Raw genomic sequence first — 26,135 nt, 5'->3', positions numbered from 1 at the left:
AATTTTTAACACAAATTGAAATGTTTAGCCGCGAATTTGAAAAGATCTTGTCCAAAGAACTTTGGTCATTTGTTTGGTACACCCGCTTTCTAACAAGGAGACAACGAGATTGTAATTTTAACATTTTGGTTTTTTTCAGACAAGTATTATCACGGAGATCGAGCAGCTGATGAGTTAACCTCGATGCTTCACACTCAAGAATCAAGATGGGCGCTCTCAAATGGAAGAGTTGATGGAGCCGTTTGGAATTTGGATGGGACACTCAGACTCAATCGGACCTTTTACTGTTTATTCAGCATATCTCATGATAAAAAAAGTGCTCCAGAATTAAGTCATCGCTGTCAGCAATATGGAATGGAGGCTATAAGAATCTCATATTTCTCAATTCAATAATATATATAACATATAATATATATATATAGGACTTGGATTGGTTCATGATTTATTTAGTAACGAAATTTTTCTCTTCCAAGTTGGTCTAGTAAATTCAAAATAAATTCAACAATCATAAATTGAAATAAAATAAAATACCAAAGCCCGTCACAGATTCATGCACAGTCACAGGTCGGACACTTACAAAAGCCTTTTATGAAAAAGAAATAAGCAGTGAACTTGAAAAATTACCATGCCAGCCGTGGCAGAAAAACCATAACATATTAAATTGGACTTCCACACACAGCTAATTCAGAATTATTATTCCATCTTATTTGAAAATATTTATTACTTGAAATTCAGGACATTCAGTGGTCTTAATTCGACTCAGAAAGGTCCAATCGATGTTGGTGCTGCCACCGGCGAAGAACTCGGTGGTTCCACAGGGCTTGGTGTCGGCGGGTAACTCGGTGTTTGTACATCATCCGGTGATGGGTAATATGGATCCAGATTGCATGTATAACCACAGCGGTGTGATCGGACAATCCGGTAAACTCCTGTACTTGCCAACAGGAGTACATCTTTGTTGTTGTCCTGCCCGAAAGAGTATATGTAGCCAAATGCTGGAATTGTGGTTGAGTTAACGAAGCTACAAGGGATAGGAGAACTAGCGGTGCAGGTGAAGTTCACTTGCTCACTGCTGAAGTTGCCGCTCATGTATGGGATCTCTTCTGCGGTCCACATGTCAAACCCAAACAAGTCGGCGTAGATGAACCTAAAGTAATAGAAAGGTTGATATTCTGCTGTGAGAACTCTTTAGTTTCAAAATGTCATCTGCATATCCGAACAGATCATGTACCATCGACTAATTTATAATTTTATACCTAGTATATATCATTGGCTCTGATTCTCTGTTTAGGTTTTGTATTTCTTTTGGGCTTTCTTCAGTTGAATTTTTCTTTTTAAATGTCACTGGTTCAGAATTGTGGTTGTCAAATCATTACTAATCATTATAATTTTTGTTGGTAAATGAGTATAACTGTAATATGATTCAGTATGGTCAGCAGTGGTTTGTAAATTATATTTCTGATAGAAGATCCATGAATCCAAAGCAAAAAAAAAATAGAATTGCTGATTTTCAATACGAATGCAAAATTATCTACAACAAATTGAAATGAATTATGGATGCAACTCATTTTTCTCTATCATTAGTTTAGGAAAAAGAAAAGATACTTGTATACTTGTACCTTCCATATAAGCAGGGATCTCTTCTTGCCCTGTACACATATCCAGCAACGAGTGCAGCTAGGTTCAAATTACTATGTGTTTCCGAGTGTCGCATGACCAATGTAGGAAAAATAGGATTTATGGATTCAGGTGGTGTACTACCACCCGGTGTCCAATTCGTGTGGAAAAGATGGAAGCCATCATAGACCCTCCAGCCATAGTTCCCTGCCTTCGTCAGTAGATCTACTTCATCCATTTTTTCCGAGACATCATCCTACAAAAGGTTTAATCTTGTTTTGGTGATCAAATAGGAGGTATGACTCCTGAAATTGTGTATATTTATTACGTCTTAATAATCAACTTGGCCGAAAATATGAGCAAATAAACAGAAAAGACTAGACAGCAGCTAGTTATATAGATATATGCACCCTAACATCACACCTTATAGATATACGTACTGATCAATTTGTATGAATATATGTAACATTATTTCAAGGTAAATCAATTAGGATCTATATTCTAAAGGAAAATTTTGATTTTGTTGCATTTTAGATATTTGCAACTTACATTGCCTGTGGAACCGCAAAACAGATAGGATGACCTTTCCAAGTCATAGTTGCACCGCCATGGATTTCTCAATCCCAGGGCCCAAACCTCTGGCCTGAACCCACTGTCGTTATAATACGGATTATCACTGGGAATGGTATAATTTCCCCACAAGCCTAGGCTGTCAATTTCAGCTTGAGCTGACGAAAACAAGAGGGAAAAAGAAAAGGAAAAAAACAGAGTACTTGACATTTAGAGTAAATAAATATATCATAAACCCCAGTATTCTTGACAAAGAAAAATAGATGAGAAATGTCATATTTCAGTTATATACCTTTGACCTTTGTGGCTTAACTTGTTATATAAACCTATCATATATGTTGTAAGATCAGAACCATCCACTGTGACTGTAGTAATTTCAGTATTATATGATCAAATATTAATAATTAAGCCACAGCTTATTTGTCCTGATCGTTACCCCTTTTTAAACATTGAAAACAAAACATAATATAAGTTTAAAATTCTATCCTTGAGTTTAAAGCTCGTGGTGTAACGTACTTGGCATATGATTTACATCCAGTCTGAGAGCTTTTCCGAGCACTGATTTCTTGTTCTGAGCAAAGTTCCATGGATCTCCACTGTTCCCTCCATCTCCCATCATCAAATATAGATAATCATCTTTAGGACCAAAGAATATTTCGCCAGCATGGTGACTCGTATATGGAAGACCCATGGTGAATATCCGTCGAACTTCAATTGGATTGGCAACGGTCGCCTAATACATTTTCATGTCAACAGAGAAGCAATGAGTTACTTTGCATACAAATCAGAACCTAGATAAGAGCAAAGCTGAAAGGGCATGTGCACATTATACATACAAAAGAGGATAATTGTCCTGTTGATTGTCACAATTAGACTGTGCTCCAGAAGTTTAAGTAGAAGGGGAGGGGAGGGGAGGGGAGAGGACGGGAGGGGAGAGGACGGGAGGGGGAGGGGGACTTTTTAAGATGTTTACTTGCTCCAGAAAAGCATACAGAGGAAAGGGAGAACTGGATACTTTTTTTAATTCAATTTATATTTTATCTAAAATTACTAATTTATCCTCACACCAACAAAATAGAGAAGTCCTTCACAACCTGCTCTGGTTATGCCAATATTCTTGATATACTTGCATCCTTTCGGACTTGCTCAACATTTTTGATATACTTCCATCCCTTCAGGACCTGCTCTAATGACGTCTCCTTTAATTAAGTTACATATAATATATAAATAATTAAATAAATGTACATCTTCACAAATTATATAAATTCCTTCTCTGATATTTTTTTCTAACGACATGTGCCTTTCTTCTTAAGTATATAAATAATTTCCATACTGATACAACGGTACAATACAATACCGGTATAATGGTACATAAATCATCTTATGCCTTCTATATCATTTGAATAGTGAAAAAAGTAAGCTCTAAGAAGCATAAATAAATCATAATAGATATAAACTAAAAAAAGCTGAATAAAATAATATGTAACAGTAAGCAAAGAAAAGAAGCTGACAATGAAGGTAGACAAAAGTTACATGTCAGTCCTTGAAGTTTTTATTAACTTACAAGCAAGTCCCTCAAAAATCAAAGATCAGCCAAATGTGAATATTTAATAGTTTAACATATTCATTCCAAATGTGAATTTATTTATCAACTTAATTTATTCTAAAAAAAATGCATCCATTAGTTAAACTAAGATTCATTCCAAATCGTAAATGAGTCTATAAATATTATATCAAGTTTCATTCACAAAATATATATCTCCATCACATAAACTATCACCAACTGTCAAAAACTATATTTTTTCCATCTTCACACAAGTATTTATCCACAAAAATGATGCATAACATAGCATCAAACAAAAGGGCAGTAGTTCAAGTACCTTAATTGAGGGACATAATTTCTAGAAGTTTCTTACGCTCACTTAAAGGACATCCAAGGAAAGCATCCAACATATCAGGATTCTTGATTAGAAAGAGATATGTCTCCATTCTCTTTAGGCCATCAAAACCTAGCTCCACCAACATATTCCAAATTTCACTCTTTGCTATTGGAGGTGTTGGTTGTGATTTGACGAGCTCATTAGTTGATTTCAAGATAGCATCAGCTACAACTTGGAATGATTCTTTCAAAATTGAAATATCATTATCTATCAATTCCTTGGTCTTAGCTTTTTTGTTAGAAGAATTACCTTCACGTTGCCTATTAAGTGGTGGAGAACTACCTGCCAAAGGGTTCAAAAACCAGCATCAGTATCTTAGTTTATACAAGAGGACACAACTAGCTAAGGCAGCCAAACAACAGAAATAATAATAATAAAAGAAACAAGATCAAAATGCTTTGATGACATCAAGTAATGTTTGCTAATTTTGAAATCTACAATATGCAAATACCCCCTCCAAAAAATTGTGAATATGCACATGACATAAGTAAATTGATGGACTAGAGAACAATACCTTCAGGTTGCCTATTGAGTAGTGGAGAGCTTTCATTTGTAGACATGGTGTAGCTTTCTAAAATCACTTCATCAGTAGATACCATGTGATCAACATCTTCAATGGTAATATTGTGATTAATCTGTCTCAGATTTCTTTCTCTTTCCCTAATTTCAGCAGGTGTTTCAGCTTCTTCTCCGGTTGCACGGTCATTCCCATACAAACGCGCCAATTTTTCATAATGATATACGGGCCTGTTTCTCCATGAAGCTGCATTAGGATGAGCCTTCCAAAAGAATTTACTAAATTAGAAAACCCGAGATTAATAATTTGTTATGCATTGGAAATTATTTAATTAGCGACAAAATACTTACCTCCACTAATTTATCCCACACCTCTGGCTCGGCACACCACATACTATTCAATGGATCCCAACTGAAGCCACTTAATCCATTTTTGAATATATCATAGCACGGTCCAAATCCTTTCTTTATGTACTTGATGCGATTCTTAATTCGCTCCTTGTCAATTTTTTTCTCAGGAAATACCGTTGAAAGCTCTGAAAGTACGTTATCATAAGCCTTACTGGTAAATGTGCCACCTACTCGATTTCCAATCTCATTTTGGTGAACAAATGCATCAATGAGATAGCCATCCATGGCGGTGTTCCAATGAAGGAATTCTTCCTTGCCATTTCCAGCGGTGTTGGATGAATCCTTCCTTTTTCCCATTTCAAAACTGCAAATTATGAAAGATCACAAGTTAGGTTCGATAATGAAGCATGCTGGTATTTTAAGTTAGCTCATTTGCATCATATCATGTTGTGACCATAGGCACTCTTATATGAGAAGGCAATAAATTTTCTACATGACATAATTTCTAAAACTATATGCTCCATAAGTTGTTTTCAGTGTTGCAATTCATTGAAATGGTTATACAGTAGTATTTGCAGTATTATAATTTTTAGATCATTCATAAAAATTAGAAGCTGAAAGGACGGTAAAGTTTGTCAGTAAAGGAACACTTTGGCAATAAATGTACCAATTTCGTCAAAAGAATTTGCAGAAATCGCCTAGCAAAAGTAAAGGAACAGTTTGTCAGTAAAAATGAGTCAAGTAATTTCTTGTTTTGAGCATGACAAAAAAAAAAAAAAAAGAGAATATCATCATGCTTTATAAGTTTGGTACCAGTACCAATTATCTAGTATAAGATTGGTAACAGTACAAAAAAAAAAAAATTGATAGTTTCACATTTTTCATCTTTCATTTGATTCGAACTAATATAAGATTAGTACCAGTATCAATTTCTAACTTCCAACTAAATTTGATAGTTTCACATTTTTCATTTGATTGTTCTCTTTGCCTTTTAGAAATCAAAGTACGAAATGCATCAAAGTTTTCACATTTTCTCTCGATTAAAAATCAAAGTAAAGAAATAATGTGAAAAGTGAAAACTGAGATTTCTGAAAATGAGTAAATAGATCGTTCTTTGCTTTGATCAAGGCAAATAGATCATTGTCTGCAAATCAGTATCAAAGTTTTCACATCTTACCTGATCAAGTGAGGGCACGAGAGAAGAAGATAAACTGATTTCACTTATATCTATTTGTGCACGGAAGGAGGGAAAACAAAAAACGCAAAGTTGAAGAGGCGGGAAAGGGTAGAATGAGTAAATTGTCGTTGGTGGGCCCTCTTTTCCCTCCGCTACACCCCGATTTGGGAGGGACGAATTTCGTCCAAGTAGAGTAAGCTGGTCACTCTCGCTGTTTACTCTACCTCTCAATTTTTTTTTGTGGAGCGTGTAACTTACTCTTTTTTCCCCTCCTGTCCCGTCCCCTCCCCTCTTTTACCCACAACTGGAGCACAGTCTTAAGGACTTGTCCTGTTTTATTTAAATCAAACAAATCCTTCCCTTTTTTATAAATATTTTGCTTGTTTTTCTTATTTTATTTTTTCTGCTATTAAGAATTTCATAGGTTTGTTCTATATTCATTCATCAGTATTACGTTGTAATTAATTAATAATAATAATGTCCGCATTGGTCATAGCTAATGTAAATACGAGTTGTGATGATTTCTAAATAAACACATGATTAATTTGTCCTGTCCATGGATTAATATAATGCTACTGATGGCCTGGCTTAACATTAATATAAGAAAGGATTTAGCAGATGGTTGAGAAAAAGCAACAAGTGACGTACTGTTGAAGGAGAGAATGATGTCCCATTTACAGTATACTCAGCAACAATTTCCTGATACTGGCACGGTATTGTTGTATTATCTGGGTCAAGATCTGTTGGATCACAGCCAATCTCTGAATTGCATGAGCATTTCCCCAAACAATCAGGTGTCATTGTGCTGTCGCAGTTGTATGACACAAAAAACCGCCCATTATTTGTAAAGTCCGGATGAAATGTGAGACCCAACAACCCAAAGTCATTGGCAAAATAAACCCGATTTGTTAGATCAAGAAATGGATTAGACTCATTATATATTAATGCATTCCCAAAATTCTGCACCTCGGCTAGGAATATCTTGCCGTTCTTTGTAGCTAGAAAGATGCGGTCGGATCCATCAGGGTGGGGCGCCATGTTAGTGAAAGACACGTTGTCAAGTCTTTCGACACATATTCCTTGAGGTTTAGGAGTTGGAACTGTCAGTGGAAATCTAGCTGAAAAGCCATCGAAACAGACAGTCTGGTCAGTTACAGGGCCACCGGCAGAATAGTAGAAGTCGGCCGACGAGTTGTATAGTTCGGAGAGATCGGTTGGGGTGGAGGTATCTGAGAAAGGATTGTTAGGAATGGTAACATTTTGGCATGTTTCCCATGTTGCAGCGCAAAAATCAGATGTCGAATTGTTGCACAGGACCGGAGTTGTGCGTGGAGTATCAGTTACAGTGTATAGTTCACCGGAATAAGGGTTGCATTTCTGCGAGTTAAAAGTAGGATAGCTGATCAGTATAGTTAGATTTATGTCTTTAGAAGGTGTATAATTAACATCAGAGGACCAAAGATATCACCATGCATCCATGCACCTATAATAAGTTTCCTTAATCATTGAGCACGTACAAGAATTTAAATTCATTTACAGGACTATGAGACTATCCACCTCACTACAGATCCAACGGTCATTACTCATTCTTCAACATATGTTTTAAGACTTCTTTGGTACATGAAAATTTAGCAAATTCGCTTAATTAGGTATGTTCTTGTAAATTATTTTGTTTTTTTGGAGAAGACAAATTAATGATTGTTTGTACAGAAAGAAAGAAAGAAAAAATAATGAAAAAAAAGAGAGGTTAGAAACAACATCAAAATAGAAAAACAAAACACAACTACACCAGCCAGTTGTTTTAATTTAATTAGTAATGGCAATAGTCAAGGAATCAATAGCCTCTATACCTTACAGGAACTGTAATAAGCATAATCGTAGGTCAATTATATTGCAGATGCTATATATATATATATATAAACACAGGTAAATTACTTTAAGTGCAGAGTTAATACCGAACAAAGAATTGATTTGATAATTGAAGCGCACGACGAATCAGTGATGTTCATGGCTGTGAATTGGGCCATGATATCCGAGTCATCAGTGGCATTGCAACAAGTCGACCCCGTGTAGCCACAAAATGTAAGTGTATCATTTATCTCTATCGGCCATGCTGTTGATCAAGAAATACATACATAATTATAAGCCAAGAGTAAGAGCTTGATTAGTATTATTCTATGATTGTTTTGTGGTGTATATATTTTGCAGATTCTGATCACTAGTTACTAGAAGTAAAAGATTTTCAAATGAGTTGCAGAAAGAATGGGCCTACTTGAATCGGTGCATAATGGCAGAGAATAGCAGGATGGCAACAGTAAAAGGCAGAGGAGAAAAGGAATTAAACATCTGACGCTCATGTTTAGTATATTGAGTGACTACTGAAAAGGTGAGACTGATCTTCGCTTTCTCTCTATTTATATAAGAATGAAAAGAGAATGAAGTTTAATTTACGTGTTTAATAGATTTCAAATTTCCAAGTATAGTAAAGCAACGATCGTTTGCTTCAATTTGAAGAGCAAGTACGGAAGAAGCATGTTGGTTTGATTTTATTTTATTTTTATCTTTTTTGGATAGCATGTAAAGTACCAACTCCCATTAATATCATATAATAAAACTTGAGTAAAATATTGATCCCAGAAATTATGAAAAAAAGATGATGTACTATTTGGGTACAAATAATATATATATATATATATATATATATGTTACAAAATTTCAAAACTATGATATAGAGCTTATCATTTTATCCATGTCTATTGATAGGCATGAAATTATATATTACTACGAAATCGACCATACATTTGATTTGATATTCATGATTTCATTTTTAATGATGGATTTCTGTTTGAACATGATGATCCCAATTTTAACTTGACACGAGTTGGAACCTTTTTTTCCCTATCGTTTATTTTCTTTTAAAAAAATGGTTGGCATATATATATAATAGCTGCAACGGATACTATGACTTGTTGGTCCATAACAAATTTACTTGACTTATTTATAGTGGGAAGCAATTAGAAGTTGAAATTTAGAATCTCTGTGTTTGTTTCTCTTATGATCAATGTCTATTGATCATAAGCTGCTCTTTTTTATTTTTCTCTCAATTAATCATACACAAAGAAAATGTGACTCTTCTTTTCTTTTAATACATTTTGACTGAGAAATTTAATTTGATGCATGAATTTTTTTTTTTATATATATACACATTTTCCGATCTGTGACGATGCAAATGAAGAGGAATCGAAACATTTGCTTTAACTTTGTAATAGGTTAACAAAAATAATCCAAACTTTTGTCGAACTTTGAGTTGCATTTATTTATTTGATACATAATATTGATTTACAACATTCTGTTTAATTTCAAAACACTCGTTGACAATATTATCAAAATATTTTCACAAATAAGCTCTTAGAAAAAGCTAAAACCTTAATTAACCTTTGACTTCATTGTTCATCTACCTTCAAAACCTTCAATACTAATGAAAGTAACAAACTGTCTTCCATTTTTCACGCTCAGATTATATATTCGTACAAGGAAAAAAGTACCACAGAAGTTAGAAGGAAAAAAAAGTAAGTCTACGGGCTTTCCCTCTAAAAAAAAAAAAAAAAAAATTAAGAGTGGAGAAAATGTGTGATTAACACGTTGTGACTTTGGTTTCTTATCGTATTGTACCATGTCATGATTGGGTGGTCACATATGCGAATGGTCACGGTACAAGAGTCACACTATGCCTAAACGTACCTTGTCCAAACGTGACTAGTTACGTTTGGTCACGTTTAACTATTTTCTTTTATATAATTTAAGTTAGTTTATGATCAAGATTCATAATTTAACTATTTTGATCACATTTAACTATTTTTTTCATAGTATTTTGTACATAATGCAGGTTTGCTATTTTTTTTCCTCCGGGTGCAGCTTTTTTGGAGGAAAAAATCAGGGCCAATTAGGTAAATCCGATGGAACCATTGAAAAATAAAAAGGTAAATTTTGTAGGAGGTTACTGAACTTTCATGTCTGTTATAAATTGATAATTCAAGTTTGATTTATTTTTTCATAGTCACTGAATTTTTAATTTGTTCAATCAAGTCATTCTAGAATTTTTTTTCATTCAAAATATTAACGGAATATTCTCATTTTGTCCAAAATATAACAGAATATGCTCATTTCATCCAAAATACTATCGGAAAAGTTAATATTCCGTTAATATTTTGGATGAAAAAGTTATAAGTAACTTGATTGGAGCAAATTAAAAATTCAGTGACTATGGAGAGAAATCAAACTTGAATGATCAATTCATGTCAAAAGGAAAAAATTAGTAACCTCCAACGAAATTTATCCAAAATGAAAATATGTTTGTATTGGTATAGTAGCAATTGTTGACTTCGCAGATTTAGTATCATATTACTAGGATTAGTCTGATCTAACAAGGTCAGAATATTATAGTTCATAAAAGTTCTCCGAACAATAATAGAGGTATTTAACCATAATAATAGATGTTAGAATTTCAGGGGAATTATTGAAACATTTTTAATTATTTCAAGATAAAACTTTTTTCTTAATAAAGGATGGAGAGTAAGTCATCAAATATTTAATATTTATAAGGGATTTTTCTGTCTGAATTTTAAAATTGCGACATTCCACATGTAAAGCATTTCAAGATAAAACTCGTATTTTTTTTTTCTGAATCATATACGGAGATGGAATCAATTGCCTTTAATTTAACAGTTATCTAATAAAAAATCAGTCTTTGACTTAGTGGTAAAAGACAACACCTTTTGTGTAGAACATCGTGAGCTCAAAATTCAAATAAATATTTTTTATAGACATTAAATAAAAATTGATTGGCTAGACGTCCATCCTTCTATATACAAACATAAATAACAAAATTAAGAAAATGACCAAATTGATAATATGAAATCATGCAAAAATTGTAGCCTAGTCAGAAAATATTGCCCAAGATATTTTTGGCACTTTATAATACTTCTCGTTCAAGCCAACAACATGTATTGCACTGTCTTGACTAAAATATGTGGAGGCCGGCTTAATTACATATCCTTTTTTGAATAGCACTGCTATAAAAATGCTAAGTATATAACTATATACTACACATTATACACTTTTCCTCAATATTTCATCAAATTCGTGTTCAAAACAAGAAATTACTATTTGAAAATTTTGCTTCAATATTCATATACGGTTTTCAATAAAAAAAAATGTATACATGTGCTCCAACATTTATACACGGTTTTTAATAAAGCACCGTGTATAATTGAACCCAATTGTACACTTTTTTTTTATTCAGAAAGATGTTGGAGCAAATTTTTGAATGAATGGTTCGGTAATTGTGCATATGTGCAATCAAAATTGCAAAAAAACAAAGGGAAAGAGCCTCAAAACTTGCGTTGAAGTTTCCGGTTCATTTTTTCCTTTCTAATTTTCAGTTTTGTATTTTTGCTTATGCGTTGTTCATGAAAATGTATAGAGTCTCAGATTTAGGGTTTTTTGGTGTATTTTCATTTTTTTTTAGTTAGAATGTTATTCATGTAACTAATAATATATGATGTAATTGTAAATATTGTTTATATTGTTTATATTGGTATATGTTGTGTTTAAATTCATAGTTTTTTTTAATTTAATTTAGTATTTTTGGTATTAAGGTCTAGGATTTAATTTGAATTCAGATCTACAGTTTTATTGGATTTTTTTCAATATGAATTATATTTGATTTTTAATAATAAAAAAGTGTAGGATAAGTGTTTTGACGAAAAAATGCGAATTATACATGATTTTTAATAAAGAAAATGTGGAGGGTTATTTTTTCATATACGGTTTTACATTTTTAACTGTGTATAATGTGTTTTGGCGAAAAAAATTGATGAAATTTTTGAAATAAAAACATACAGGTTCTAGAACCGTGTACAATTTACCGATCCTATTATACACACGGACATGGTTGCAAAACTAATACAATCACTTTTTAACCGTGTATACTCAATGTTTTTGTAGTAGTGTAGGTACTGCATATAATACTTTCTACATAGAGTTTTAAATAGCTAGTTATAGCTATGTTATAATTTTTTCGGACCTTAAAAGCTATAACGCTATCAACCTCATTTCTTTTATCAGGATTCTTAATAGTTAATGATAGTTGCACAATAATTATAGTTTTTTCTGAACTCCAAACTAATTCCGTCGGAAGTTAAAAACGGGGTCTTCGCAGATACAATTAATGAAGATAGAAATATATTAAGCGAAACTGGGTCTCAAATGCATAAACTTTGATGGTATTTTAGCAATTTGACCTGTCATCAGCAGCAAATTTTAGCTATTGTGGGGTCATTTGTGTAATTGTTTTCAACTTTTATAGTCTAATTATTCAATAAGTTTGTTTAATTAACTTCTAATTAGTTGAGTTGCAGGAAATTAAGCTTCAATAAAAACTTTAAAAGTATGCATATCATATATTTATATATAGGTCAATTACTATTTTTGACTGCTGTAGTGGTCCCAAAGCATCTAATACAGCAACATGTACGAATTAATTGCCAAAACTTATTATCCATTTCTAAATACATTTTTTAATGAATTGACTTAGCACAATTTTATTCAAAAAAAAAAAAAAAAACTTATTATGAAAGTAAAAGTAAGCGATTGGCCCTAGCTAGCTAGTTGAAGCGAAAGGTGGAGAATTAATTATCTTCTATAGAAAAAGATATCATGTTTAATTACCTTGATATGTCTATTTTAATGCTAGTTGACTTCTAGCTATCTGCCCAATTTCAGTAAAAGAAGTACCAGTTGACCTTCTCCATTACCAAATTAATAAAGTTACGAGCCACACTATCTGGATGTATATGAAGTATATTGGTAGTGAAGGGACCTCTCATTTCAGTTATTTGATATCTTTTGTTTTAAGAAGTGGTTTGTTTCTAAAATGAATTTGTGGAGAACATTCCTTGTTAAATTTAAGTTGCAGAACATCGAATAGCACTATAATCATCATTAATTTGTTATATGTAGTACTGCGACTGGCTCAAGATCGAAGTATAAACAATTGATTTTATTTTTAGTAAGTAGACAAGTATGCAATTGACGGATGGAATGTCATAATAATTTATTATGGGACAACATCCTTTGTTAGAACTTAGAAGCCATCTGATGGAGGCTCTAGACGGTTGAGATTTGATACTGGGAATCGCGCTCCTTAGGTGCACTAGGAAATAAAGTTTCCTGTTGAAGGCATCACATCACATGGAACAATGAACTGAGGCAACCTCCAAAATTAAACCACAAAAAAAGAGTGTTAAATTGTGAATGCATGCTCTCCTGATCTAGCAAACGGCTGTATATTTATTGTCATTGTTCATTGGTGAGAATTTAATCCAAGCTTTTCACAATCACAAAGTAAGCTCTAATGGTTAGGTCACAAGTAGACGTGTGATATTTGATATGGGGGCCAGGGGGGCTAGACTATACAAAAAGTTCTAAAAAAAAAAATTCAATTAAATTTCAGTATACATAATTAAAAATTTATAATTATAAGGTGACTTAGCACCCATACAGATGAATGTGGATCTGCTACTGCTTCCTGTCAGTCTATTTGTTGGCATGGATCATTGTACGGTTCTGTAACTTTTCTGTTACTATATATGGATCATTGTAAATTTTGGATCTGAGCTAGCTATGCCTATATGTCCCCCCCAGTACTTACGTACTAGTGTCAGGTTTAAATTGGGATTGGAAACTTGGAATCATTGCAGATGGGGTTCAGGTGAAGTCAGGTATGCTTCAGGGTTGAGTATCAAGTTGTGTTTGGATCTGTAACTTTTTTATACTAAATTCGATCTGCACATATCAGATTTGCTTGGTCACCCTCTTTTCACTGATATAAATTAAAGGTGGAAAGAAACTTGACACTAAATATATTACAACTTGCTTCCTCGATCGGTAACTTAATTCTACACCGAACTCTTTGCATGCGTTTGAAGAGAATTAATGTACTACTCACAGAAGATTAATTTGAACTTAATTTCATGCAGATCATGTGATATATGTTCATAAAATAATTACTCTCAATCCATCCAGTTTAAACTCGTTGATAATCCATGCATGTACTACTAACAAGGACAACAAGTGGCCCCTCAGGTACATTGAATATAATACACACACACACACTAGTATCTTGTCCGTGTGTTGCAACGGGATACAAAATGACATATTTTCATAAATATTTAGACTAAATGACAAATTAATAACATTTCATTTCTTAAATGTCATATTAAATGTCATATTAAATGACATCTATATGTAAATAACATTCCTTAAATGACATATTAAATAACATATTAAATGATATTTTTTTTATCTTTTTATCATATTTTCATACAAAAAATTCAAACAAAATGGCATATTAAATGACAAATAACATTCCTGAATTAAATGATATAAAAAATAGAAAGAAAATTAAGATATGATCAATCAATTTAAAAGTTCCTTAAATAACATTTAAAAGTAGAAAGAAATCAGAAAAATGATAAAATTTGAATACGAAGAGTACGTGTGGCGAGTACGTGTCTAAATAAATTTAGACTTCGAACGTAGAAAAAACATAAAAAGATGCATAGAATCAGAATATTTGATCGGAGGGCTGATGTTCAATCCGAAATTTTATCTTTTAATCAAAGTCATTGACAAATAAGAACATCTACGTGCTTAATATATATAAGAATGGAGATATAGCAACTATGTCAATAAGACTAAACTCCCAGAAGTACTCAAGTGCAAACATGCTCCCCCAATATACTTGTGATTATAGCAAAAATAATAAAAGTAAAGAGCACATATGGATACCCACTTGTAACCGGGATACATGCATACTTCCTACTAGAACCAGCGTTTGGCCCGGCATATATCTCCATTCTCGATTTGATGCATAAGAATCACACTAATAAGGTATAGTATTAAAAAGAGAGAGAGAGAGTTTATAATTCAATCGACTAAGCCCTGAATATTGATTGATGATTTTAATTGAATATTTTCGTACGAGCCATACAAACTTGTTATACCAAGGAAACAAATTAATCTGTTGTTATTCTTGAGGAATAACACGAACCTACAATTCCAATCCCATCCTTTCACATCTTTCTAAATACGAATCTCAATCAAAAAGCTTTTTTATGTGCGCATCACAATCAACATCAACGGAGCTCAGTTATACCAAATTACCAATGGTCATGTAACTTGGGAGCTAGGTTACTGTCAATAAGCAAGTACTTTACTCCGCTTGCCCTATTTTGTTAGATTAGACCTCTCAACTCTCAAGTCTCAACTGATGTTATTGTTATTGTTATTGTTAGTGTTTATTTATTTTCAAAACAAATATCACATATCGATATGAACAAACTACAAACAATAATATTTTTCCAATCATACTTAATATTTCAAATATAGTATCAATATATATTTATTGAGTTATTGGCTTAGTGCATATCGATGACAGTTGTTACATTCTGTGAAGTCCATTGCAAAATAATATTATGCAATTTACTTTCTACTAAACGATACAAAAATATACCTCAAGGATCACTTACTTCTTAGTTCCTAACTTCCTATGCATTGGAACTAAGAATTTCCCACTTTAATATTACACCTGTTTTCGTAACCCATCCAGTTAGTGTTCAAATAATATAAAGAAAGATTTAAATTACCAAACTTAAAAACACAAACAAATAGCTATAATTATAACGATAATGATATGTTCGCCTCATTTTTTCTCAACATACAATTAAAACATAACCAACTTAATACAGACACTAGACTGCACAATCAGTCAATCAACATCCGAAACTGTTGATCGTACCGCAAATGAAATACATCCAACATACACACCAAGATATTTTATGCCACAAAAAAAGAGCCTAATTAACCATGACAAAGTGCCTCTTGTGCCCTTTGATAATTTCCCGGAGCTGACAATACCCGTCCCGGTAATACTCAACTGACATGCAAAGTTGTCTTATTGCCTCTCTTTTTCCTTCTGCATTTTCAGAAATCACCATACTTTGTCTCTCAACTTCCCTCTCCAATTCCTTAATCCTCCCCTTGAAGTCTACAGCTTCTCTCTTTACCGCCTCAATTTCGGTAATCAGTTTTGCATGCTCCAGATGGAGCTCGTGCAAGTGGACCTCCATGGTTGTCACCTTTACTTCGAGTGATTTCTTCTCCTCTTCATGCAGCTCCAGTTGAGAGTTTAATGCAAGAATCTCATTTGCACGCTTGTTGAGTTGCAAGTTAAGGGTGAGAATCTCATTTGTGCTCTTGTCAAGTTGTGAATTTAGTGCGAGAATCTCATCTGCACGCATACTGAGTTCCTTGTTAAGTGTGGTTACGGTTTCATTTAATTGTGAAACTTGATTCTCAGTGTCGCTTGCATGCAGCTCAAGTTGCTCTATTTTGGACTCGAAGTTGGCATTAGCATTTGCTAATTCCATGATTTTAGAATCAAGGTTGCACTTTTCTTTTAAAAAAGTTTCATCTGAAATCTGAGCTGAGGCTTTTAGGTCGGAAACTACTTGTTCTAACACGAGAACACGAGACTCTAGTACACTTTTCTCTTGCATAATTTTTTCCATTTCTATCCTTAATTCTTCACTAGATTCTTGCATACCCAATATTTTTGCCTCAAGAGATGACTTCTCTTCTGAGAACCTCCTAGATGCAGACTCAGAATCTTCTCTCAATTTCACAATTTCAGAATCACGACTCGACAATTCGACTTCAAATTTCCCATTTGCGACCTCCATTGAACCTCTTAAACACTCCATTTCATGCCGATTTGCAAGTAAATCAGCTTCCAGTGCATCAGATGTCTTGTAACTTGAAGCCTCATTATCACACTTCAATTTTTCTTCCTCCAAAAATCTAATTCTTTCCTTTGCTCCCATCAACTCCTCTTCTAGCTCATGGATCCTCTCATTCAACTCAGAGCCAATACCAATTTCATTTCCATTTTGATCCGATTCTGATCCAGAGTCTGATTCAGATTCTGATTCTGATCCATCATTGCTTCCCTTCTTGGATACATCAGACCCCAGAAAGAACTCAAATCCAGCAGCTCGGCCACCTTTTCTCTGACAAGGCTCCTTCTCAGGAGAAGAGCTGGAGTCTGACCCATGAGGAGAATCAGACCCATTAAGGGAGTTCTGCTGAGGCTGGAGTTGCATGGACTTGCGTAACTCCCCAGTGACATTGTCATAACGCTCAGCCAGAGCTCGGTACATACGGTAGAAATTTTCGACATGGGATACGAGTTGAGGTCGTCTCTCGTAGTACATCTCAGCCTTTTTAGCAAAGGAGTCGCCTTCTTCTTCTATTAGGACTAGCATCTCCTTCACTTGCTTATCCATCTCTGATATTTTCATAAACAAATACTCTTTGAGCAGCAATAATAGATATAATTTAGAAAATTATTATTTTATTGACTGTCTGAACAATAAATTGCGCTATCATCAATGTACTGCCAAATTGATACACAGATTACACATTTATTATTTAGAAAAAAAGAATCATTTGCCAACTCATATAACACCGCAGGTACACATTACCGACTTTTTCCGGTAAACCTTTAAATTTTGCACTTTGTCCCAGGGGCAATATAGTCATCTCAACCGGATTTTCTTTAAAAGTTATAACCATTAATTATTCTTCAAGCATTAAGTGCACTCAATGAGAAATTAGATATGATCGGGTATTGAATGGACTCTCCCTTCTACTTTTCAAGGATTTATCCTGAACCAATATAATAAGAAAAGTAAAAATAGCAAACGAGCATACCTTGAAGATTATCATCAAGCCAACAGGAGTTTTTAGGGCTGATGTGGCTATCCCACCACCACGAATGCGACTTCTTCGATCCAAATCTCTTCATCTTATTGGTTGCCATCTCTCTCACTGTTACCACACAATTTACCCTATTTAAACAGCAAATAATCAAAATTAGGAATTCTGAAAAACAAAAAGGAGAAGGAAAAGGAAAATCTTTTCCTATTTGAAATAGAGACCGTAGAAACAATAAAGTCGAAACACGAAAGGACTATTAATTATTTGGAGATATGAACCAGATTTGTAGAGTTGATCCATTTTCTATAATCAGAATTGTTTCTACTGAGAAGATCCATGTTTACTTGAACAAACTTGGCTTGCCTTACCACATGTTATCACAAAAGTAAACATGTCTTTTGTTTTCCTTTTCCTTTTTTTTCCCCCTTTTTCTTGAAATATCCCAGAACATAATATTCAGTGAATTATGTAGTAATTAGTTTTCTAAATTTGAATAAAATATAGTCGATAAAATTATACAGATAAATAACAAAATTAAGTTTAAAATTTAAGAAATAAAGCAAACTAAAGAGCGAATATTAGACCAAAAGGAGATGATGTGAGACTAGTGTAATTAGAGAACTCTATCCAAACCAAAATACACCAACAAATAATGGCCTCTACATTTTGAATAACACTAGACTTGGGGTCTGAGGTCTTCTTTGTAAATATCTGTGGGTTCCACAATAAATAAAATAGAGACACTCTGACCTATACTAGAAAAAACTTCCTGAATTCTGTACTAGTATGTCTAAGCAGAATAAAAAAAATCCTGCAACTTTCCAAACATATGCAAACAACAATAACAGTTGATAAGTAAGATATGTTGATGGGACCAGCAAAGATTGGTTCTCCACAACCGAATGGACATGTGCAACTATCAAGATCTATCATAGATCCATGCACAACTTAAAAAATCATGTATGGTACTTCTTTAGAAGGCCCTGCAAAATTATCATATTTGTATTTTACCCCACTAGAAATGATTTCCAAAAGGAATCCCAGCAATTAGCATATTTTGCAGGACAGGTAATTACCATTAGCATCTATGATATCCAGGCCAATTTTAATCATCCAGTTCGTAACTAAATAGCATAATAACAAAGTTCCCAAATTTGTTGTTTGTTTTCTTAATCATCAATACTTTGATATTTATTTAAATTATATAAAACGAACTATTTCTGAGCTATACCCTTATATTATAATCAAATTACATATTTTAGACCTTGTATATTCTATATTAAACTTGTTAATATGCTAAATAATACCAGACATGATGAGCTTGAACATTTCCAGATTATTAATGATGAGCTGTCCGTACCCATATGGCCATATGAACACATGCAAGCACAACAGTCAGGACATAATTTAAAATATGAAGGGGATCATTTGACAATTTCTTATTTTGACAATCTTAAAAAAATAAGGTTTAAATTTTAAATCCAACATTACCAATATTTTCAACTGCTGATTTTAGCAGTGAAATATAATGCAATTTGAATATTATTTAATGATCTATCAAACAAGTTAACTACACCACTGAACATTTCAAACTATTTGATTACAAAAAAAAGGCATCAAATCTCATTCAAAAAGTTCAATTTCAAATTTCATTCATGACAATTTTCAATATGTACATTGTAAAAGTCAAAAACATTATTAAGTTGTCCTAATCCTTTAATTCCATTTCTATTAAAACTTCCTTTCCATCAATCCTACCTAATAGATACACCAATTTTGGTAGCTTTCTGTTTACTAATTGCAAACTAAGAAATTTGACAGGTTGTCTATACTATATGAACCCATGCAAGCATGAGAATATGAATGCAAGACACATGCATGAAAGCCAAAAATATTTCATTGACTTGTATTTGTATAAACATAAATTAGAATACAATAGGACATGATAGATAGCCCAACCACCCAATTTAATTATTTGCACTTGTTCTATATCACCAATTCTGTGCCGACATCTTTAGATGACAAGATGGCTTGTGTGGAGTAGATTCACACTGATAATTACTCACATTACCACAATATGCAAGAGACAAGTTGGGCCCACATTTCATTGGCCCTCTATCAGCAGAGTGCAACAAAAGCGCCAGAATGAATAAAAACAATTTAATTCATAATCCTAAATACTATTTTAGAATATTGGCAATGTTTATTAGTGGGAAAAGAAGAGCCCCGACCCACCTATAAGTCAGATTTGGTGTTTAGTCAAACTTGTTAGATGTGTCAGTTCAACTGAAACAGTAATCCATTGCAATAAATCTAAATTCAAGAGATTTCATTTCTCAGGTACCGATGGCAGAAAGGAAAATGTAAATAATAATATAGGATTGCATTTATTATCTTCATTATTTTCGGATTTTAATTTCTGCACGTGCCTTACTCATGTAGAGCACGGTTGGTGGCAGCGTGGCACGGGAAACAAAATCATCTAATAAAAATAATGAACGCTAAAGTTTTGCGGATACACCCTCACCAGTTTGCTTATTGGTTCCTCGTGTTGAAACCATATATGCACAGCACACAAGGCCCCAGATGCAAACATGATGTCCACTTCTGAGACCCATTTTGGTGCGTGGATATACATCCTTCAAATCAAGAACCAACTCTCTAAAAGAGGCTTCTACAGATAAAACCCACGAAATTATTTTAAATAAAATTTGTCTTAAAGAATAAAAATTGGACAATTTCTATTAAAGAAAAATCTAAATTTTGAGCCTAACAAAAAAAAATTATTATCTACTTATTCTACACTTAGATTTTGAAAAATAAAAAACCATTATTTTCTATTTATATATATATATTTATTCTACACAGCTTTTGAAAAATACAATGAAAATTATTTCCATTTGATTTAACATGTTGTCAACAAAAATCTAGCCTTAAGAGGCCGTAATTAGAGATGGCAAGTGAAGGCACAGATTGTAAAAGGGAGATTTAAAAAGGGAAAAGGAAGACCGTATTGCAAAACTTATGAAGAACAGTCGAGCAAGTATCGTAGATTTAAAAAGGCATTCTCCAAATATTGTAGATTTTCCTTCTTTGTCAATACTAAGGTACTAATTCTAATTTTTATGCAAAAAAAGAAACAAAACTACTAAAATCCAACCAAAAGAAAGGTTTAAATTTAAAAGAAAAAAAAACTAGGAGAGAAAAAACTAACCAGATCAATGCCAAAAATGCGGCAACGGCGGGTTGAGCTGTCAGGGTTGGGGAAGGACTTAAGGAGCGGGTAGAGAGGCTCGTATTTCAAAATGAGAAACGGAGCGAGAGAGAGACTAGAGAGAGGGACACTGTGTCACTGAGTTGTGTGAGGTGTCCCTGGGACCTGGCTACTTGGAAGTCGGGTGTTATAAAAGTTGGAGTACTGCGTGAGATCTGCGATGTAGATTTGCAGGGGTTTATTTGAGATTGAGTTTATACAGATCTTAAAGCAAACAGACGCACTGTCTCTGCGCTGGAAATTTCCTGCTCGGGACCGGATCTGAGCTCTGGTGTCAAAAGAGTTACTGAAAGGGTAATGACCAAAATGCCCGTGCTTGTCGACAGCATGGAGGACCCCTGGGCCAGGCCGTTCCTTTTTAAATTAATAATAATAGATTTATAGGTTATCTCAACTCTCAAGTACAGAACAAAAGCGAGATGTCCAGTTTTGAGGTTGCCGTCCCTATTCACAGAGCACCAGGCACCGGTGCATGTCAATAATTTATTTGGGTACAAGTTGTAAGAAAGCAAATTGCTGCTCACTAGTGAGTACTGAGTAGTGACAATCAAATATAATTATGGAATTCTCCCTTCCATAATGAATCAAAACAATTTTAATACGGGGGCAGAATTGTCCTTTCATCTATTATTTTGAAACATTTGTTCTGTTGTACGTTGTTTATTAATTATTTGGTTCAAGTTCTGTGCGCCAGGCTTCTGTAAACTGTAAAGCCGGGATTTGTACGAAGAAACTGATAAAAGTATAAAACAATCAAAACGGAAATGGCGGGGTCAAATCTTTCTTTGTGGCCGTTCGTCCTAGGGTTTCTGGAAGACCAGTGCTAATTAACGCCTGAGATATTCACACGTCAATCTTTTTTTTTTTATGTTTCAACTTTGAACAACGCATGGGGTCGCCAGCTGTGCAACTGCAATAATAAATAATTGCATCCGGGTCCGGGATAATAAATCCCTGGCTCCTCTATGGTGTCAACGGAAATGGAGACTCCTGTTTTTCAAGTTTTGAATCATTTTACAGTTGCTTTTTTCTTTTATATTTTTTCTATTAATATTCTTTTGTTTTAGTACTTAGTAGTGTTAAAGATTCAATTTTTGAAATTATCGCTGCAAAAAATTTATCTGCGCCGCTGAAGATATTTATATTTGATCTAACCACTCAAATTTGCTTGCTTAGTTGTTTGTTTATTTTTTTTGCATCAAAATTGGAGCGACACGACGCGATAGCCTACACAATTCTGAATAGAGAACGTGTCAACATTTTGGGAAAGATAGTCAAAGGAACTCAGCATGGTTGTGGTGGACCCACACCCATTAGGCGCGTGGCATGTGGGAGTATTGTATTAGATTAGGCGGGAACTTTTTTTTTAATTTTCAACTTTCGAAAATTCTTAAGCAGCATCTTAAATTCTTCATCCACTTCCACTCATCCAGCAGTTTTTGTCGTCATGCGAAGGAATAGATCCAATAATCTATCTTAAAAAATGGTACTAAGCTGAGTTGTTTGTATACAGTGTTCATGTACGGCAGTTAAGTTATCAATTTCTTTTCTTAAATATAAAAAAGTTATCAATTTCTATGTTGCCAGCTGGGAAAGCTCTCTTCGTTATTTAAGCACTCTTCCAGTCTTCCTTTTTAATCAAACGCATCGAATTTATGTAAAGATTTCTCAAATTTTGATCCACAACCTTCTATTCACATTTTGTCCACAGAACCTTATTCACTCTTGTTTAACCATTTTTAACGGACCCGGTCCCCACATTCCAACGAACACTCAAATACGCGTATATAAACTTTCCTTAATTTTCTGATACATCTCTTTCTATTTTCTTTTGACCTCCGCTATGTTTCTTCAAAATAAAATAAACGCAACAGCTAAAATCTCAAACAAAAAATAACAACTATTGCCTTGCTCTCATCCCTGAGACACGAGTGAAAATTAAGGTCGTGAGTCCAGAATTTATGAAATCTCTCTTCCTCCTTGGATCGCCGGTTCAATCGTACCAGGTCGACGGCGATCCGTGGTTGGGAACGTTCGGACCAAATCTCGAGTTGCGCCCCATGTAACCCTGTTACGAACCCTATATTTAATGGATTCTATGCTTCCGTACACTACTAAGCTCTAAACATTCAATTGCATACTAGTTGGATCTTTTAATTTTTCTATCGTTTTCCTGATAAAAAGTAGAATTGGACGGAGTAAGTAATTTTTCTAATAGAAAGTCATAGATCTTACTGATATTTTACGATTTGTGAACAGATCCAAGATAACGTCCCCTCAAATCAGCTCAATTTTACCTAACTTAGTCCAAAAATTAATTACCCCCTTTAAGACAGATGGTTTCTCAATTCTTAGCTAAGGATTAAACTGATGAATATTTTTTCGATAAATTAGTTGAAGATGACTTTTCGGTCACTGAATCAACTTCAGTTTCTCAAAACGGATCTCGCATTATCCCGATCTTAACCTAACATTCTAAAATATCAAATCTATCATTATTTGAACTTTGATTTGAATTTCAATTGTATTATTTAATGTTCAATAACGGATCTCGCATTATTTCAATTTCTGATTTTAATTTTTTATTTTGAATTTGATATGTGAATTCAAAATTACAGAGATCATTTTTGTAATGTCGTCGATTTGAATTTTTTATTTTAGAACTTACATGATTTGATATTTTGTTTTGCAATATTAGATTTCACTTTCGAAAGAAGAACATGACGATTTTTTTTTTGAGATTACTGACTCGATCTCGTTGTTTAAAGATGATCGCGATGGAAGACTGAATTTCGATCGGATAGAAGACGGCGATATTCAAATCTAGTAAGTTTTTCTGTTTAATTTGTTGTTTTCATTGTATGAAGTAACAGATCTAGCATTTTGACAGAAATTTTATCTGAATATTATTCGTATGTTGTAATTTGATTTGATTTTGTATTCTCCGTTTTTTACGGTATATATGTATATGAATTACAAGATATATGTCACATTTTACAAGATATCACACAATTTTTTTGCATTTACCTTCTGTCATTCATTTTTCATTTGCAATGATGAATTTATTTGAGATTACTGACTCGATCTCATTTTTTATACATGATCGCGATGAAACCTTCAGCCTTGGAGAGGAGTAACGATTGAATTTGTTGTAAGTTCACTGGATTTTGTATTATCCGTTTTTATAATATATAAATATATATATATTTGTATTACAAGATATATGTTATGTTCGCACAAAAGCGTGCACACAAAGTTTCAGGTACAGCTAGCTGTACCCTTTTAAACCGTGATTGAGCTTTCGTATTAGGTTGCAAGTGCACAACCTTGGTCCAATAGTACAATCAGGTATCGATCCTCAGGGACGGTACAAATCTAGTCTAGATCACCACTTATCCTAGTTAGGTACTAGAAGTGAAAAGTTTGGTTTGAATTCGTTTCAATTTCTCAATTCAATAACAGAAAATGACAAGAAGAAATAAATGTTTTTGTTTCAGTCAATTTTAAAATGAAGTTTCCAGAGTTTCAGATTTCATCCTCAACTTTGCCTCTCTGGACCCTCACGTGACTCGCATGCTCTCGCATGCGACCCTAGTGACGCGACCCGTATGGTCTCCCATGCGACTCGCGTGGTCCTCGAGTGAATGCAGCATTGCACCTGTTTCTGAGTTATTCAATTGTGCAAGGTTCTACTGACCCTACCTAAGATTCCTGAGCCTCAACTCTCGTTTATTAGCACCAGAAACCTAGTAAGGAATTGCAATTTCACCTTCTTAGATCTACAACTTTCAACTCTCGTTTATTCGTGTTCATTCTAAGTCAATTGATCGGTTTGCTAAAGGTATCCACTATCTCTCAATAAATGGAAATCTCACTTTTCGGTTCAATTGATCTATCTTTTCAGATTTCTAACCTACCTCAAGTGCTTGATTAAATTGCAAGAAGGATCAAAGTCAAGATATTAGAAGAGATGCAAGAAACATTCAACAATAGACAATCAAGATTCAAACAATCAAAATTAAGCAATGAAAGAATAATACTCAATCAATTGATCACAAGAACAACTCAAATTCAAATTCAATGCATACAATCAAAGCTTTAGACTACATCAATCCTAGAAACAAGAAAGATCTACTCAAACAACATCATAAAAGAAGAGAGAAGAGAAGAGATCATGGTAGAACCCAATGTAGCAATCTAGCAAGGATCTTCCCTTCTTTCTTGATCAACACTCCAATTCTTGAGGTTTTGAATCTTCAAATTCGGAACTCCCTCTTTGGTGGCAGGGGTGGTCTATTTATAGACCTTTCAAAACGAATGCTTTAATTCTGGGCCCTTATTGGGCCTTTGCTGTCTGCTCTGGAAGCTCGCGATGCGACCCGCATCACCACTGTTGCGACCCGCATCGGAGTGTGATGGATGCGCCTCGCATGCAATGGTGCTGCGACCTGCTGGTGCGGCTCTGAGTGGTTGATGCGCCTCGCGTCAAGCCTGATGAGGGTCGCATCAAGGTCTCTGAACTTCAGAAATTCTCTCGATTTCACCAATTTCCTGCAAAGTAAGAATGAAAGCACAGCAGTACCAAATTCTACATGTAATCACTATAATAGACGTTATTTGATGGCTTAGAATACATGTTTTGGTACTGAAATTGGTCAAATCAATAGGTCGGATATAGCAATATCAAATTCCTCCAAGCTGAACTCTTGCTTGTCCTCAAGCAAAGATCTGTTCTTTGTTACCGGGTTGGACTCTAAATGTTACATTCTGAAATTTTAAAACTTGATTAAATTGATAAATCGATCAATTAACTTAAATAAAAAGTTTAATTAACTTAACGATCTTTCAGAAA

The 26,135-nt window shown here is 33.9% G+C and overlaps 3 protein-coding genes across 4 annotated transcripts; all 3 read right to left on the bottom strand.

The window, feature by feature from the left end:
* Positions 1-627: 627 nt before the first annotated feature.
* Positions 628-8,544, bottom strand: LOC144571841 (HIPL1 protein-like). The gene is made up of 7 exons (XM_078321224.1): positions 8,444-8,544; positions 8,127-8,284; positions 6,820-7,548; positions 2,704-2,920; positions 2,167-2,345; positions 1,620-1,873; positions 628-1,147 (listed from the first exon to the last, which is right to left on the bottom strand). The coding sequence occupies exons 1-7, from the start codon at positions 8,526-8,528 to the stop codon at positions 760-762; spliced, it is 2,010 nt and encodes a 669-aa protein (XP_078177350.1). The 5' UTR covers positions 8,529-8,544; the 3' UTR covers positions 628-759.
* Positions 3,917-5,365, bottom strand: LOC144571777 (uncharacterized). The gene is made up of 3 exons (XM_078321154.1): positions 4,995-5,365; positions 4,642-4,906; positions 3,917-4,409 (listed from the first exon to the last, which is right to left on the bottom strand). The coding sequence occupies exons 1-3, from the start codon at positions 5,349-5,351 to the stop codon at positions 4,069-4,071; spliced, it is 963 nt and encodes a 320-aa protein (XP_078177280.1). The 5' UTR covers positions 5,352-5,365; the 3' UTR covers positions 3,917-4,068.
* Positions 8,545-15,878: 7,334 nt separating the features above from the next.
* Positions 15,879-19,010, bottom strand: NET4B (Kinase interacting (KIP1-like) family protein). Of its 2 annotated transcripts, XM_078321167.1 has the most exons (3): positions 18,288-19,010; positions 18,004-18,140; positions 15,879-17,578 (listed from the first exon to the last, which is right to left on the bottom strand). In XM_078321167.1, the coding sequence occupies exons 2-3, from the start codon at positions 18,110-18,112 to the stop codon at positions 16,089-16,091; spliced, it is 1,599 nt and encodes a 532-aa protein (XP_078177293.1). In that variant the 5' UTR covers positions 18,113-18,140; positions 18,288-19,010; the 3' UTR covers positions 15,879-16,088. The 2 variants fall into 2 exon arrangements, with proteins under 2 accessions (XP_078177293.1, XP_078177292.1); XM_078321166.1 differs by having other exon boundaries at positions 18,004-19,010.
* Positions 19,011-26,135: the final 7,125 nt, after the last annotated feature.

The sequence above is a fragment of the Carex rostrata genome, chromosome 19 (genome assembly GCF_964058835.1).
Source record: "Carex rostrata chromosome 19, lpCarRost1.2, whole genome shotgun sequence".
Lineage (NCBI taxonomy): Eukaryota > Viridiplantae > Streptophyta > Magnoliopsida > Poales > Cyperaceae > Carex > Carex rostrata.
The sequence above is the reverse complement of the archived record's forward strand: the minus strand, read 5'-3'. Positions and strand labels throughout refer to the sequence as shown.